The sequence below is a fragment of the Hippocampus zosterae genome, chromosome 13, assembly GCF_025434085.1.
Source record: "Hippocampus zosterae strain Florida chromosome 13, ASM2543408v3, whole genome shotgun sequence".
Lineage (NCBI taxonomy): Eukaryota > Metazoa > Chordata > Actinopteri > Syngnathiformes > Syngnathidae > Hippocampus > Hippocampus zosterae.
This window is the reverse complement of record NC_067463.1, coordinates 13,839,050-13,854,898: the sequence shown is the minus strand read 5'-3', so window position 1 is coordinate 13,854,898 and position 15,849 is coordinate 13,839,050. Positions and strand designations below refer to the sequence as shown.

General features: G+C 43.0%; 1 protein-coding gene across 1 annotated transcript; it reads left to right on the top strand.

The window, feature by feature from the left end:
- The first annotated feature begins 993 nt into the window (after positions 1–993).
- Positions 994–15,849, top strand: LOC127612751 (sphingosine kinase 1-like). The gene is made up of 5 exons (XM_052083535.1): positions 994–1,449; positions 8,778–8,927; positions 11,347–11,441; positions 12,073–12,188; positions 14,367–15,849. The coding sequence occupies exons 1-5, from the start codon at positions 1,038–1,040 to the stop codon at positions 15,208–15,210; spliced, it is 1,617 nt and encodes a 538-aa protein (XP_051939495.1). The 5' UTR covers positions 994–1,037; the 3' UTR covers positions 15,211–15,849.

The window sequence follows — 15,849 nt, the reverse complement described above, 5'->3', positions numbered from 1 at the left end:
TGACTGTGGAAATACATGTATGCATCTGCAAATTTTTTACAGAGAAAGAATTGTTGATATTATATAGGTATACATGTTTGTGTACATGTTTGTGTAGTGTACACGTTTACATGTTTGGTTGTACAAAACGGTGATGGTTTCATGTTATGTGAAGCTTTGGCTTAATGCTACCCCTTTTGGTCCTTGTTTGGCTTATATGTAAAGTTTGTATTTTGATTGCTGATATGATTTGCCCAAATCAAAAAACAAATATACAGTGTGGGGAAGGCAATTGGAATACAGGTCCGTGTGTAAAACTACCCTTCGCATTGGTGCATTGGTTTAGAGTTTAAACCAATGCATTGTTTTGATTTTTCATTAGTAAAAATAAAATTGTTGCAACCGATGAATTTATGCTGCGAGCTGTGAATATAAAAAAATAATGTTTCATCACAGCCAGTCGATGCAGAGTTTACCTCGGTTGGAGAATATTCATTTTAGTTGTCCTAGTTTCATAAATAAATAAATTGGATTAAATATGTCTCGTTGTGTTGCTGCATTGTTTGGCCCAATACTTTCGCATTTTTTAACCCATTTGCAGATAATCACCGCTAGAGGGACCAACATCACATCTTTTTCGCTTAACAAAGTTGTGCGTGAAGTGCGGATAAGTTTACGTGTGAAGTTGACAAGAATGACTCCCAAAAACCCTGACAAATGTGTGTCTTAAGGATAACACCGCACTACGGCTGTTAAAGTGGTTCGCCGTTGTTTCTTTAGAGCGAGACATTGTTATACTAGAAACAACAGCGAGGTTAAAAATGTGATATCTGGAGCGTGATCCTCGCTTGGACAAATTTGTCCAAATATCGGAATGGTTTGAGAATTGACAGATTCCTCTTATTGTGAAGTTAAACCGGATTTAGTACAAGCCACTCCAGTAGTTTTAGTTAGTTGGACCGGTGGCAGCTGTCCGATGTGCCCGGAGTGTTCCCTGGCCTCCGGGCGATGTGACCGTGAGGTCACCACTGTGTCCGGACTGCCGCGTCCAGGTCAGGATGGACCTGAAGAGAACCGAACATGGTCACAACATGAACACGCTGTACGGAGAATTCACGGCCAGCGGTAACCAAAAGGTCAGGTGCGCCGTGAGCCTGACTGACAGGGAGCTCGTCGTCCAGCGTCTCACCTCGATACCAGCGGGCCGGAACCGAGTGGTCCTCAGCTTGAAGGACTGCGTCGGATGCCGGGCGTACCGGGAAGATGACAACGCGGACTCGGCGGCTTACCTGTCCGTCTATTTTTACCCGTTTAAGCGGCGTTGGGTTGGCTCCGGGCTCTCGCGGCAGAGAGTGGAACAGTGTTTTCGTCTCGCCGCGGTCCAGGACCCGCGAGCCAACCTCGACGAGGCGGAGAAGTGGGCTCGCGCCGTCCGGGAGCGCTCGAACCGGTGTCGGCACCATCGAGACGGTAAGAGATAGGCTTTGCTCACCCTATTTTTCCATTACTTTAAACGCGTCAGAACTTAATAAATGAACTGTGAGGATTTTATTGTTTGTTGTCAGTAACACGGGCCAATCAAAATTGTTAACATGTTTTCCATTTTTTGTGGCTGCTGCGTCATACTGATCACTAGTGTCACATTCTGAGATCATATTCGGAGCCGGCACTAATTTAATCTTTAATTGGAACAACACATGGCAGCTCTGTGGCATTGTGGATATTAACACATCTGCATTACATCTTGACCCAGGTCCACTGGTTGCTTGCATTCTCCGGGTACAGTGAACCACTGTTTATCACAGGGGATACTTTTGAGATCCACCTGCAATTGGTGAACATCTGCAATCTAAAGAGACCTTCAAAATAGTTGTGGGTTCAAATCTGCACTCCGGCCTTCCTGTGGATAGGCTGTCCCCCAAAACATGCATGTGTGAACACAAAAATATAAATATTTGGAAATAGGAGGGTAAAGAGTTGTTTTTCTTAATTAGGGGCACCAATATGGTGCACGCGGAGAGCTCACAAAGACCTCGAGAGCAGCTCAAGGCGCGTTTTTCATAAGAGCTCACCAATGATGTGACATTGTGATTTCCTCGGAATGTTGTAGAAATGATCATTTGAAAATGTGAACCACTGGCAAAGATTTATAGATGTAAAGTGCTGCACATTGATATGTATCTGAGAAATAATGATCCGTTTCCTTCTTTCAAACTCAAAGCCTGGGGGCCAGATATGGCCCGGCCACATCATTTTCTGTGGCCTGCAAAAGCAAATTATTTGCATCAACTTTATGCCTTTGCTAAAATACCAAAATTGCAAATTGCCTTCACTTTTAAAAACGTTGCGATATTGCAAGTATTCTTTTGTTACCAGTCCCACTTTTAAAATAAATATCCTAATATTTGAACATTTTCTACCAGCCCCGAATTCCTAAACTAGTTATTCATTAATTTCTTGTGTATATGGTACATGAAGCTATTATGTTATTATATATTAACAATGCGGCCCCATGACAAAAATTTGTTTGACACCTCTGACGTAAATGAATGCATCAATTATTAATAATAGTGTTTCTCTGTGCATGAATGTGCCTTTAACAGGCAGGGTTTGATGGAGTGGAATGTGATGTTGGTCTGTGTGATTGATCAGCTCCTGCGCACATGAGCTCATTGTCTTGATGAGTTTTACTGTTTTGCGAACATTCACTGCCATTTTTTGTCTCTCTGATTAATTATTATGTATTTGTTCGCTCATCTTATAACTACATTTTGACTGCAAAAGTCACCTTGAGGTAAATAATGATATTAAATTCCTGGAATCCTAACAAGTGCAATTACTCCTGTACGGAATGCTCAAGACCGCCAAAGATAAGCAAGATATATTGTATTGTCTGTATATATATTGTATATATATTGTCCTATATTCACACAAGTTATCAAAAAGCATACATAAAGAGTATCACTGGCACACTGTGACCCAGATAGCATCTCACAGTTTGTAGATGTATTTTATTTCTCTTCTAAAAAAATACTGCAACTTAATACAGTTTGCCATTGGCAGAGCAGGAAATAGTAGATGTCAGCAACTTAAGTGACATGGAAGGTTGTAGTCATCAAACAGGTTTTGTACCCAAGGAAACCCAAGAGTAAACCGGCTTTGTTGTCGAGCAATGCACTCCACCCACTTCATTCACATTAAGCCTCTTTGAAACTGCAGATTTTAACCTCTTCAGAATTTAAATGAGAAAGCCCGGATACTTGTGAGAATTGATTTCAACACTGACATCTTTGTGATGCCTAAAGGTGTAAATCAATGAGGTTTTCTTTTTTCTCACAAGAAAAAGGATTGGGCCAGAATACCAGAATAGTGTATCCGCATTACCCACTCCAGCAAAGAAAATGGTTGATCAGAACTAATTCAGTAGTTGGTTTTGCTGTATGTCTATGGGAGAGGCAGGACCATGTGATTAATAGGGAGGACGCATTTAAAAAATCTTTACAATATGTTATATGTGCCTCCACTCATCCAAAAACGATATTCTGATTAATATTGTGTTAGTGGAATATGAATTAAGTCCTAAAATCCACCCGTTTTGATCCACCTCAGTGGGCGGCCATTTTGCCACTTGATGTCAAATGAAAATGACATCACAGTTGCTCACAGCTCAGGGAATGACCAATCACGGCTCACCTGTTTTCGGGGTTTGGTCAAAGTGATTGTCCACAAGCTGAGCCATAAGTCACTGTGATGTCATTTTCCGTCGACAGCAAATGGCCAAAGCTCATCCGCACCCCGAGTGAGCATTGGCAGAAAATGGGTGGCTGGCATTTAAGTCTCAAAACTATATTACAAAATTATGTATCACAGCCTATCATAATGAACCATGCAGACATGCGTACTTTAGGTCCATTTTTGTTTATGGTCCCATCTTCGATTTTCTCATTTGCTTTTTTGCCCCACGTTACAGTGGCTGGAATTCATGGAGAAATTATCATTCTACAATGTACCAATAAACCCATTCTTCCATGCATCCATCTATTTTCTAATCCATTTATCCTCACGAGAGTCGCGGGCGTGCTGGAGTCAATCCCTGCTGTCTCCGGGTAGTCGGCGGGGGTACACCCTGAACTGGTTGTCAGCCAATCGTGGAATACACATCAACAACCTTTCACATTCACAATCACACTTAGGGACAATTTAGAGCATTACGGTAACCTGCCGTGCATGTTTTTGGAATGTGGGAGGAAACCGGAGTAACCCTCGTAGGCCCGGGGAAAACGTTAAAACTCCACACAGGAAAGCTGATCAATCACACACCGACGTCACATTCCACCCAATGAGGATGAGTCCTCTTGTCAAATATTTTTATACAACTGCGCAGGTCCAAAAAGAGAATTTGGCAGAAAAATGGTTTTGTGTTCCTTTTGCAGGTTTATTTGAAAGAGGAACCAGTTCTCTTTTTGGTCCGCACTCGATCTGATGTGACGTCTGCTCTCTGCTTCACACTAGCAGTTTCTCTTCACTTGTCTCGAATATCTACCGAGTCATGAGTAACATGTAATTTGTCCTTTTTGTGCATCATTATGTTTTTTCTTTTGAAGTACCAAATCTTCTTATGTTCTTTTTAGTGAAGTCTGAACATCTTCAAACACTCAAACATACATAACGTATGTGATAAACAGCAAACAGTTGCCAAGTCTTCACACATAACCGTATATTATGTGGGTGAAGACATGAAAAGGCAGTTGTGGGGGCGGCGACTATCTTATGGTCATATTTTGTTTTATTGTCTGCATCGGAAGATTTGGACGTGTATGGTTCGTGTTGTTGTTGTTTTTTGTTTTTGTTTTTTTTTACTGGCGTACTGTCTCAGCAAATATGTCCGCATCAGAAGTTAGAGACTGTGAATAACAGAGCACACAAGGCAGTGAGGAAGGCCTGGAGAGTTGCGTCCGTGGACATCCCAGTAGGGTTAGTACTCACTGCAAAAAAAAAAAAAAAAAAAAAACCTCAGGTTCAAGAAAATGGTTCATTTTCATCTGACGTAGCTGTTGCTTACTCTCTCTTCTCCAGCAAGTGTGGCGACTGCCTAAGTACGATTTGAGATGGCTAGCGCTGATCTTGTGCGTGTTTCCACCTCAGATGTGCGGGTGGGTTTGTGATACCAGGGTCAAAATTAGAGGAACACAACACAGCAAACAAAATTGGCTACAGCGGACGTCATGTAGTATCTTCTTCAAGGGAGAGGGTTGTAATTATATAACAATGAGAGGAACTTTGTTTTAAAAAGAAGATATCTTTTGTGTTCGATTTGGGTTACAATGGGAACGAAACACTGAAAAAAACTCATGAAATGCAGGAGGTGCAGGGTTCGACTCCCGCCTTCCACAAGATAGTCGCCGCCCCCATAACTGCCTTTTCATGTCTTCACCCACATAATATACGGTTGTGTGTGAAGACTTGGCGACTGGTTGCTGTTTATCGCATACGGTATGTACAGTATGTTTGAGTGTTAGAAGCTGTTCAGGCTGCGCTATACAGAACGTAAAAAGATTTGGTATTTCAAAAAAAACAAACAACATAATGAGGCACAAAAATGACAAATAACATGTTACTGTTGCAACACAAGAATGTTGGTTTGTGATTCAACTTCCCATATATTGCAAAATTGAACAAGAATTTGTAACACCCTTCTTACTCTAAGAATCGATTACATACAGTTGCCTCAAGCGCACTCTCTAAGGGCCATTTTCTTAGCCAGAAAGAACAACTTTCAATCAAACTTTCAGTCAAAATTTGGCCTCGGGCATATTCTTCGGTCGACTTAAAACGCTTGTCCTCTTTCACGCTTCAGAGGATGGAGTAAATCAAGCGCCCCCGGGAAAGTGAATCATCATATTGCACATGAACATGAAGCTACAATGTACTGTATACATTGACACGAAAGCTAGGCTCTACAGTCAGAGCAATCCCAAGCCTGACCGGTGCTTCAAGGCAAGCTAATAAATGTCAATAATCTGGAGCAGGAGTTCACAACCACCGTGGCCACACAGATACTTAAATAAAAAAAAGAAGTTTTTTTTAATTGATCACACGGGTGCTGCGAAACAGCTAATACAGCATTTTAGCAGTGACATTTACTAGTAGATTTTATTGGCAGATATCATCGAGATTCACAGATTTTCTTTGGAAAGTGAGAGACAGTTTCAGCCTTCTCAAACCGCGAGATTTGCTTCCGTTTACGAGACATATTTTCAGATCATGCCCGTGCTTCCGTGAGTGACGGCAGGAAAGTACAACAATGTTGCGAGTCGATCAGAAGCGTTGCTAAGCAATGGAAGATCACGTACAAGGTCACGGCGGCAGTTCGCTTTCAATATTTAGTGATAAAAAAAAAAAATCCTGACTTTGAAATGTGAATGTGGAAACAAACGGTGGAAACAAACGGTGGAAACAACCGGTACGTTGAAAAGAGGTTCGAATGTATAAAGTAAAAGAAGCTCAGAAAAATGTTGATTTATACTTTAATTTGTTCTCCTAGATTATGAGTGTGATGGAAATCATTTTAGAAATCTGTTCATTGTATTACATGAGAAGCCTGACTGTGGATGGTATGATTAAGAATATCAGACGAAATAGCTTCCACTGCGGGGAACTCCTCCGTGTTACTCACAGTGGCCTTATCTTAGTTTGTTTTTCGAACTGACGCGGAGGAGTAAAGTTTGCGACCGGTACGATGTAGATTCGCAATCTTCATACTGAATGTGTTTACTTTGAAGGTTGCCGTCCTCTCTCATACTTTCTGACTGTCAGTTCCGTCAGTGGCATATGCGTGCGTCTCCTGAGAGCAAAGCGTCCTGTACGATACCAAGAGCTAAACACGGCCCTATCAGATTTGGATACAAACCTCAATGCCGTCAACTCTCAGCCTCGGTTAAAATAGAGCTGCAACCATCTAACCACCAGCACCTCCTCCTCCATCTCCACTTTATCCACCCCGCTCCACATCCTTTGTGGTCTCTTTCAGCAGAAATGCGCTTGCGTGCACCCAAAGCCTCCACTTGTAGTATTTTACAAGCAAGATTATGGAACAGCACATCTATTTGCTGCTCACTGCTGCCGTCTGCAATAAAACTGTCAATTAAAAGGCTCGGTGAAAATGTCATGTTCTGGAAAAGACGTTAAAATGCATACATAGTTGTAAAAAAAAATGTTTACTTGCTTAATTAGCAGATTTTTGAGAAATGTTCTCAAAAACTAGTTGAGAAACATACCGCACACATTTGTCAGTGATGTGTGAAGGAAAATAAAAAGAATCCCCTTCAGGGCCCAATAAAATGTTTTCTTTGTCCTCCACACGCGGCTTTAATGTTGATGCACGATGACAGGCCATCAATTAACTTGAAACGCTGGAAAAGCTGCACTATTTAGTTTTCAGCAGATCGAAATTGGGTCTCTATGTCATATTACCAAAGGGCGAGATTCCCAGCAGGTCAAATTCATGTTAATCCGTTAATCCCTTTAATGTGGAAACTGGATTCCCTCCTAATGGGTGTTAGTTACGGCTTAAGGGGACCTCGTCACAAGAGAGTAACAGGCAGAAAAAGGAGCCCGTTGGTTGGTCCGGGGCATTCACAGAAACACGGGAGAGGTTTTTTTTTTTCAAACAACTAAAGATGATGACTTGAACTATGATTCAACCCCATCAGGGACGGCGATTATTTACTGACAGCTCATCATGTTATCAGGTTACAGGGTGCATGAAAGGGTTAAATTCAAGAAACGGATCCGTTGCTGAATATCGTGAGTCCTCCTCGTCTATTCTCAGACTCCCAGACTGTGTGTGGCTCTCATAGCTATTATAAGATCACTTTTCCGTCTCATGGGTTTCCCCCCCCTTTCAATTAGGACGTAGAAAATACTATGACGGATACCTCAATATAGTGATTACTCCATTAGGATTTGGGCCAGTTCCAATGCTCGTGGTTGGAAGAAAGCAGAGGAGATGCGTCTGTAATCACAAACACAAATTTGGCCGAGAGCTTTTGGCATGTAGTTTGGACTTTCTCTTACAATGTGTACTTTCAACTTTTCCAGCCATGAGAGGCTTAAATTACTGAGTGAGAACTGCCAGAACTGTTAAATACACTGTGTGGATGTTCAAGGTTTAAAAAAAAAAATTAAAAGAGATGAAATGTTGCTCCACCCATTCCCTTGCAAACAAAACAGACTTATTATCTTCCGCCATAAACTCACTAGTCCTCTTCTGTGCATGATGCGGAAATACATCTCCAACATGTGTCAGCTTTTGGGCCTGTGACACAGTGGCACTGCAGCTAATGACGGAGGAGGAAACTGGGAGCAGACAGAGGCCAAGAGATAATTCACTTGGAATGTCTCGGGGAGGGAGGAGTGGCACACAGGAAGTGGACGGGATTTGAATGTGGCCGAGGAGGACACACACACACAGACAAGCCGGGTCAGGGCGGCCAGCGCCAACTGTCACGCCTTCTGATTCACAAGGCCGCTTAAGTGGCACTATCATTGCTAGTTCCAATCAGAATTCCAGAGGAACATTCTTTGGTGTTGTGTGCCAGAGCATATACATGTGAAGAAGAAGTTTGGTCTAAGCTGTCATAATGCCCGTGTTCAGATTTGCACGATGCCTTTCTTACCTCCCCCAAGGAGGTTGTTTATGTCCAAATTCCTGTCGACATTTTTTTGGGATATACTAACTCAGATGTTTAATCGTTGTATTGTATTTTTTTTTTTTATGATTACGATTATACGAGCAGGGGTGCCGCCGAGTGAGCCGTCGCATCCATGCCGGATGCTGCTGCTGGTAAATCCGCACAGCGGGAAAGGACAGGCGCTCGTGCTCTACAACAATCACGTCAAGCGGATGCTCAACGAGGCCGGCGTGCTGCACACGCTGGTCATCACCGGTGAGTTGCCGGAAGCACGAGAACGCGCCACACAGAAAAGTCAAGAACAACACTTTCCTTTGACAGTTGAGGTCCTTGCTGCAGCATGAAATTGGAAAATAAAAAGCAAAAATAATTAAGATTATATAAATTTTCCCTAAAAAAATTTAGACACAGCATCCCATTACAAGTCAGTATATATGTAACATTTGAAGCTACTATTCCAAGTCAAATTGATGCATCCTGTGCCCCTAAATGAATCTGTCGTTGAATCCAAGACAATACTTATTATGGCCTTCTTGTCTAAGAAATTGCACCACAATCTCGCTGATGTCATTCAAAGTTGGTAAACAAGCCCACTAACAGACGTGACTGGCCCCAGAGCACCTCCTCTAACGGAAACCCTCATGTTTTCATGATGTCACTATGCTGAGAAACTGCCTCAGACCCACGCGCACGCACAGCTCTTACGTAAGCCACCTATGTGCACAAAATACGCTCGCAGACTGTATGGAGATGATAAACGCACACATTCTCGCAAAATCCCCTTTCAGCATGATTTGATTTTCTCATCGTCGTGAGCTTCCATACAGGCTGGTGATGATTATCCAGCACACACGGATTTACGATTAACTTTAGGATCATGATAAGTCATGCATCTGTGTGGATGAGGAGAAAGTGAGAGCGATAGACTTGAGATACTGTTGCTTGAAGTGTCTAGCGAACAAAAAGTATCCAAACTGATAATGGGATGCTTGGCTGTGTGGCAGCTTTGGCCACAACTGGAGGGGTGGAGGATACATGAGGCATGACTGCATTGCATATGTGTGTGTGTGTGTGTTTGTGTGCTTTTAAGCATGTCTTGGTCAATGTCAGCAGCGTCAGTATGGATGGCGCGGCAATGTTTCATCTCCCTTCGTGCTCAAGTACCCAGGGATGTCTGTCAGACAGCAGCTCCACGCTTGCCCTCCTTTTGTGTTTGAAGAAAAATACGTCACCGATCGCGGAAAAGTCCAACATCGATCTCAGGCGTGTTTCTGTTACTTGCATTTCAGGAAATATTCACAGATGATTTTAAAATAAGAGCTAGAAATCCATCCTTAGCCACCTGTTGGAGGAACCGAAAGCACCAAAGGCCGTCTTTTGTCGCAATATGAAGACACACACACACACACACACACACACACACACACACACACACACACACACACACAACTCAAATGTTTACAAGACTTAAAGTTCTGTGAGTACGTAATAGATTGTGTTCATAAAAAGATTTCACTGCCTTGTTCTCAGAGCAGAGTTGTTTTAGGTTCTAAATGTCCTTCACTTGATGATCTATAAATGTTTCACCGTGTTCAAAACACGCCCTTGCCGGTTTCCAAATTGAGCGATGCGGAGAAACTTCTTTGTTGAACTTTTCAACGCTCAGACTTGGATTTAAAACAGGAAGTTTCCATCTGCTGCTACGTTCTGGGATATATTTCATAGTTTGAGACTGGCAAAATATTTTCAATCCATAATTACGAATGATGGGAATATCAACGTGAAGATCAGCGGTAAGGTGGTTGAAACATTGAAACGGTTGTCAGATCAGTTTTCCCCAGACAAAAAGAGCAGAAGACAGTTTGGGATGACAGGTTTATTTTTTCCGCCAATCGTAATTATATCGAAGAATGTCTTTTGTGCGCAACTTCGGCATGCTCTGACTTGTACGACAACAACACAAGTGAGCGTCTGAATTAATACAAATGTAATTATACGTGCAACAGTCGTCTGTTGGCATCTGATTAAACTATCAGGGCGGTTGGTGTGGTATTCACACACACGCACGCCGCTCTTATCGAGCCGGTGGAGCACTGCAGCGAGGAGACGGCTCCTTGCTGCAAGAGCGCACATTCATCAGGCGCCGCCTGCCTCCAATGAATGATGCGCGATCAGCACATTAGCGTTGAAACTCTCGGCATGGCGACATTTCACATTCGTCAACGGTGACGTTAAATAGAATCCAACGAAGGCTTTTAGCATATGTCTGCCATCAATTTAATTTGACCTGAATTTGACTCATCTTTCACAGCAAGTCTCCACTTGAGATTTTCTGAGATACTGTAAATTCTCAGACTGGAGATAAAATCGTTTGGCTGAAAAGGACACCGTTTTTCACAAAGGCGAGCATGGAGCGCAAATGCTGGACCCAAACCAAATTTGAAAAGTTTCATAGCTCTTTGGCAGGGGTAACTAGGCCGTGGACTGACGATTTTGGGGCCTTATTTTCTCCTTCCTAACGGTCCGCAGATCTATATTTCAACCCAACGGGGACAATCTTAGTCAGCCAAAACGTAGACGTTAATAAGAACCACCAGCGAAAGATGGACTTTTAGGACACAAACTGGCAGGAGGGTGACATCACTAACTGCACTTGTTACTTGTGTGTTGACAGAACGTCAGAATCATGCCCGCGAGTTGGTGAGGGAGGCTGACCTGTCCCAGTGGGACGCTCTGGTCATCATGTCAGGAGACGGTCTTCTGTTTGAGGTAGTAAAACGTGCGCTCCGGAGCGACTTCAACATGAAACATCTCAGGAGTAAAATAAAGAGAAGGGCAAGGATAAACACATTCCAAACTACATTTTACGATCTCAAATTAAATATAATGCTAGCAAAAAAGTCCTTCGTTTTCATCTTCGTTTAATACATGAGCTTTCGGGATTCATTTGAAATGTGTTTATTTGATGTTGCCTTGCATTCACGCGGAAGATGAAAGATCAAACCATAGTTTACTTTATGAAACAACACTTAGTGATTTTTTTTATTTTTTATCTTGCTCTCAACAAATAAGCCATCCGTCCATCCATCTATTTTCTAAGCCGCTTCTCCTCACAAGGGTCGCGGACGTGCTGGAGCCGATCCCAGCCGCCCTCAACTGGTTTGCTAGTCAATCACAGCAAATAAGCCATATATGAAATAAAAACCAGTAAACGTGCTCTCGCTAATTTTAACAATCCATTCCAACTATTATCCGAACAGTTTCATCCTCACGCGGGTCGCGAGCATGACATAACCTAGCCCAGTCGTCGCCGTGGTACACTAGTGGCCAGTTCCGAGTCTAAACGAAATCCAAACTAAAATGAAAAGTCCAAAACTATAACTCTGCTTTGGTGTGTTAGGTGATAAATGGTCTCCTGGACAGATCAGACTGGAAGGAGGCGATCCAAACACCGCTTGGTATACTTCCTGGCGGCTCAGGCAATGCCTTGGCTGCGTCCATACATCACTACGCAGGGTGAGTGGAACACCCCGCAACATTCACATTCACTACTAAGGAAAAGTTTACATAACAAAAATTGACAACCAAAAAAGGAAACTTGGACAACATCAAGATGGTAGTGACAACAAAGCTGCGGAGGATCCAGGAGTCCTTCCAGGAACAGGAAAGTGCCTTTGACTTCAGGGTGATTACATCCGAGGCGGAAACTTGAAGTTTGGAGTTTGGATTTGAAATGCTGTATACGGTATCTTTGTAATGCCAGTCCTGGATCTCGCAATGCCTATGCATTACAAAGGGCCCCCCTTGGGGTCTTTTTTTTTTTTTCAAAGGTTCACATTTGATTGACTCTAACTCACTGCTGCCCAGTTGCATCAGTTCTAAACATGCATTCCATCATGAGCACAGTATTCTAATTAAAGTACGTGGACTGGATTTATTTTTTAAAAAGTAACACAGAAACACACCTTTCTAGGTTACACATGGTGGGTATTTCCCAAGTCCGGATGGGAGAATCTCAGTACCTTGAAAGTGTGCATGGCACGGGAAAAAAAAAAATTACTTTGGCACCAATGACAGAATATGGCCCAAAGTGATTATTACTCGCGTGACTACCGTTCGTAAGAGACTCCAGTAAAACAAGTGCAACCAGCTTGGGAACGTGCTAATTTGAAGTCTCACGTCGAAAAGAATGGCAAACCGAATGACATACTGCAAATAAGATGACAACTGATAGTTTTGCTCATGAATTTGAATTCGCACGGGGGACACGTTGGCTCTTTGTTTTAACACTCAAGCCAACAAAAATACGTTTGTATTAAAAGCTCATAGGGAGCTGAAGTGTCATGGGGTTACAATATCGATTGGAATCATTAGAAAAATTGCAATAATAATAATATTATGGAATAAGCATTACAAGCACTGACGTTTAATATTTAATTGAAGAGAGCGAGAGAGATGATGACCTTCCACCCTTCTCTCCGTTTCCCCAAATGGGATCATCTTTGTTGTCTCACTGGACTGTCATGTCTGAAATCACCACCGTACACACACACACACACACACACACACACACAGCATCATCCATCTGCCTTCATGGCTTCTGTCTCCCCTCAGTTGCAATGCCCCCATTCGCCCCAAAAATTGAGATAACGCAATAACTCAAATTTGAATCTCCAAAACACATTCAAGCAACGGCCTCGACCCATTTCCCAAATCTTCCCAAATAGTAAGGGCACCTTCATATGTTCATATTTGTCTGTATATTTATTTGGAGAACATCATTATTAACCAGGGTCTAATCCCAGAAGATTGGTGTCGCTTCCACAAACATTTACAACTTCTTACATTTATAATTTATGGAGGAAAAATGTGTTTCGCTCATTTTCCAAAATGTGAAGAGCTGTTTGTGACTCGTCACTTGGATTTTATCTTATTTTATTTTGGCTGTTAGATTATCGTTTTGATTTTAATCTGGAAATGTAATTCTAGCCAGTAGAAATTTAAATTATTTGGGAGACCTCATTGAATTGGTGCACAGGAAAGTTGAGCCATGGCTTGGTTCACTTCAAGACATTGGTTCACTTCTGAGTTTGTTTATAGGAACACAAATGTGCTAACCACCTCACAGACATAAGTGGAAATGAAGTAAAGCGCTGTTGTGCTTTATAAAAACAAATTGTAAGAACATAATTAAATATAATGTGAAAGACAATTTGGGCATCACGGTTAATTCATTAATTATTTCACGACATTGCCCGTCTATAGATGCTATAAACAGTCGCAGAACCTCTTAGCTCAATTATCCACTTATTTTAAGTGTTCATTAGCCTGTCTGGGTTGTTTCCCATGATGCCTTCGCGTCAAGCTGGCGATTTTAAAGACTAGCTTTTGTAGTTGTTTCACTTGGTGACTAAGCAAAGTGTAATTGCCTTTGTTTGATGTTAATTATGACAGTTAACTTGAACTAGGAGTGGCATTCAACACCTTGAAGCCTTTTGTATCGGCATTAGTAAACGTTTTTGTTGTAGTTCCTTTTTTTAAGGAGGGGGGACATAATGGCCTGAAGCGTTTCCTGATTTTCACAGTCCCTTTCCGGTTGGAAGAGTGAGGCCGAACTGTTGTTGAGGTTCCGACTGCCTTTGAAAGCGTCCTGAGACGCGTCTGCGCCACGTTAACCTGCCTGATTTCCCACAGTGCCTCTTTGGTGTCCAGTGAGGAGCTCCTGGTCAGCTGTGGCTTCCTTCTTTGTAAAGGCGTGGTGTCCCGCATGGATCTGGTCTCGGTACACCTCTTCTCGGGCACTCGCCTCTTCTCCTTCCTCTCGCTGGCGTGGGGCTTCGTGGCTGACGTGGACATTGAGAGCGAGAAGTACCGTCACGTCGGAGCAGTTCGCTTCACCGTGGGCACTCTGGTGAGGTTGGCGTCTCTTCGCGTCTACAAGGGCAAGCTGGCCTACTTGCCCCTGGAGGCAGATTGCAACCGGATGGGATCCAGAAATAGCAACAATCACAGCCCCACCTTGCACAACTCCAGAGACTGTCCTTTGCAGAACTCTTTCCACAACTCCTGCCACTCCAACAACTCCCTTAAGGCGAGGAGATTCGAGCGTTTACACAGCTCCAGCAAAACTCAGACGGGCCTGTGGGATTCAGTGCTCCCGCGGCTGGAGGAGCCTCTCCCAGGGAACTGGGTGGTGGTCCCAGAAGAAGACTTTGTCCTGGTGCTGGCCATATACCAGTCCCACCTGGCCGAGGACCTGCTGGCTGCGCCGGACGCCACCCTGGACGACGGCGTCATTCATTTGTTCTACGTCAAAGCAGGAATATCCCGCGCCGCATTGCTCAGGCTCTTCCTCGCCATGGAAAAGGGCACACACGTGACGTCCAGCTGTGCACATCTGGTGCACACCAAGGTGCGGGCGCTCAGGATGGAGCCATATTCTCCCAAAGGGATTATAACCGTGGATGGAGAGGTGGTGGAATATGGGCCAGTGCAAGCAGAGGTGCACCAGGGCCTCGCGAGACTCATCAGTGCATGAACTTGAATGACCTGACACTTATATATACACACGCACACACACTTTTGCACCTACCTGTAGGCAATTTCCATCCATTCATGCATTTCCATTCTAACTAATATTGTATTTATTTGTGCGATTGTTTACGAAATAGCAACAACTACAGCAAGGAAGCTGGAACCCCAAAACATGAAGTGCAAACATAAAAGAAATGTTCAGAATTCATTTTCTTGCCCCTCTTCATTTGATCATGCAAACACGTGCTCGTCTCTGTGAATTCAGTCTTGCCGCATATGGAAGCCTGTTTTTAGTCCAGCTTCCACCTTGTTGCTTTCACATTTCAAAATGTTTAAATCTTGTTAAGCAGGGTTCTTCTTTTCTATTTCTCAATTGAGATGCACATATCATGTACTGTACATGCATGTTTGTAGAATGTCACCCCGCCAACAAGGACGAATAATAATTATAATAGAGCGATGGCATCAAAATAACCCCGAAACACACATTAACAATTCTCACCGAGGTGTCCTTACTGCACTAATGATTGTAAAACCGACTGTTAAGTGTGGCTTTTGTCCGTTTTATTTGATTCCAAAGATCTCGCAATTGGATTGTGATTCCTTTCCGATTGTCATCAACTTGAGGGACCTGATGATTGGC

Excerpts from the sequence above, each read along its gene's own strand:
- LOC127612751 (XM_052083535.1), top strand. The coding sequence starts at position 1,038 with ATGGACCTGAAGAGAACCGAACATGGTCACAACATGAACACGCTGTAC. Across the intron at positions 8,928-11,346 it reads GCACACGCTGGTCATCACCG|AACGTCAGAATCATGCCCGC; the intron begins GTGAGTTGCCGG and ends GTGTGTTGACAG. Across the intron at positions 11,442-12,072 it reads GAGACGGTCTTCTGTTTGAG|GTGATAAATGGTCTCCTGGA; the intron begins GTAGTAAAACGT and ends TTGGTGTGTTAG.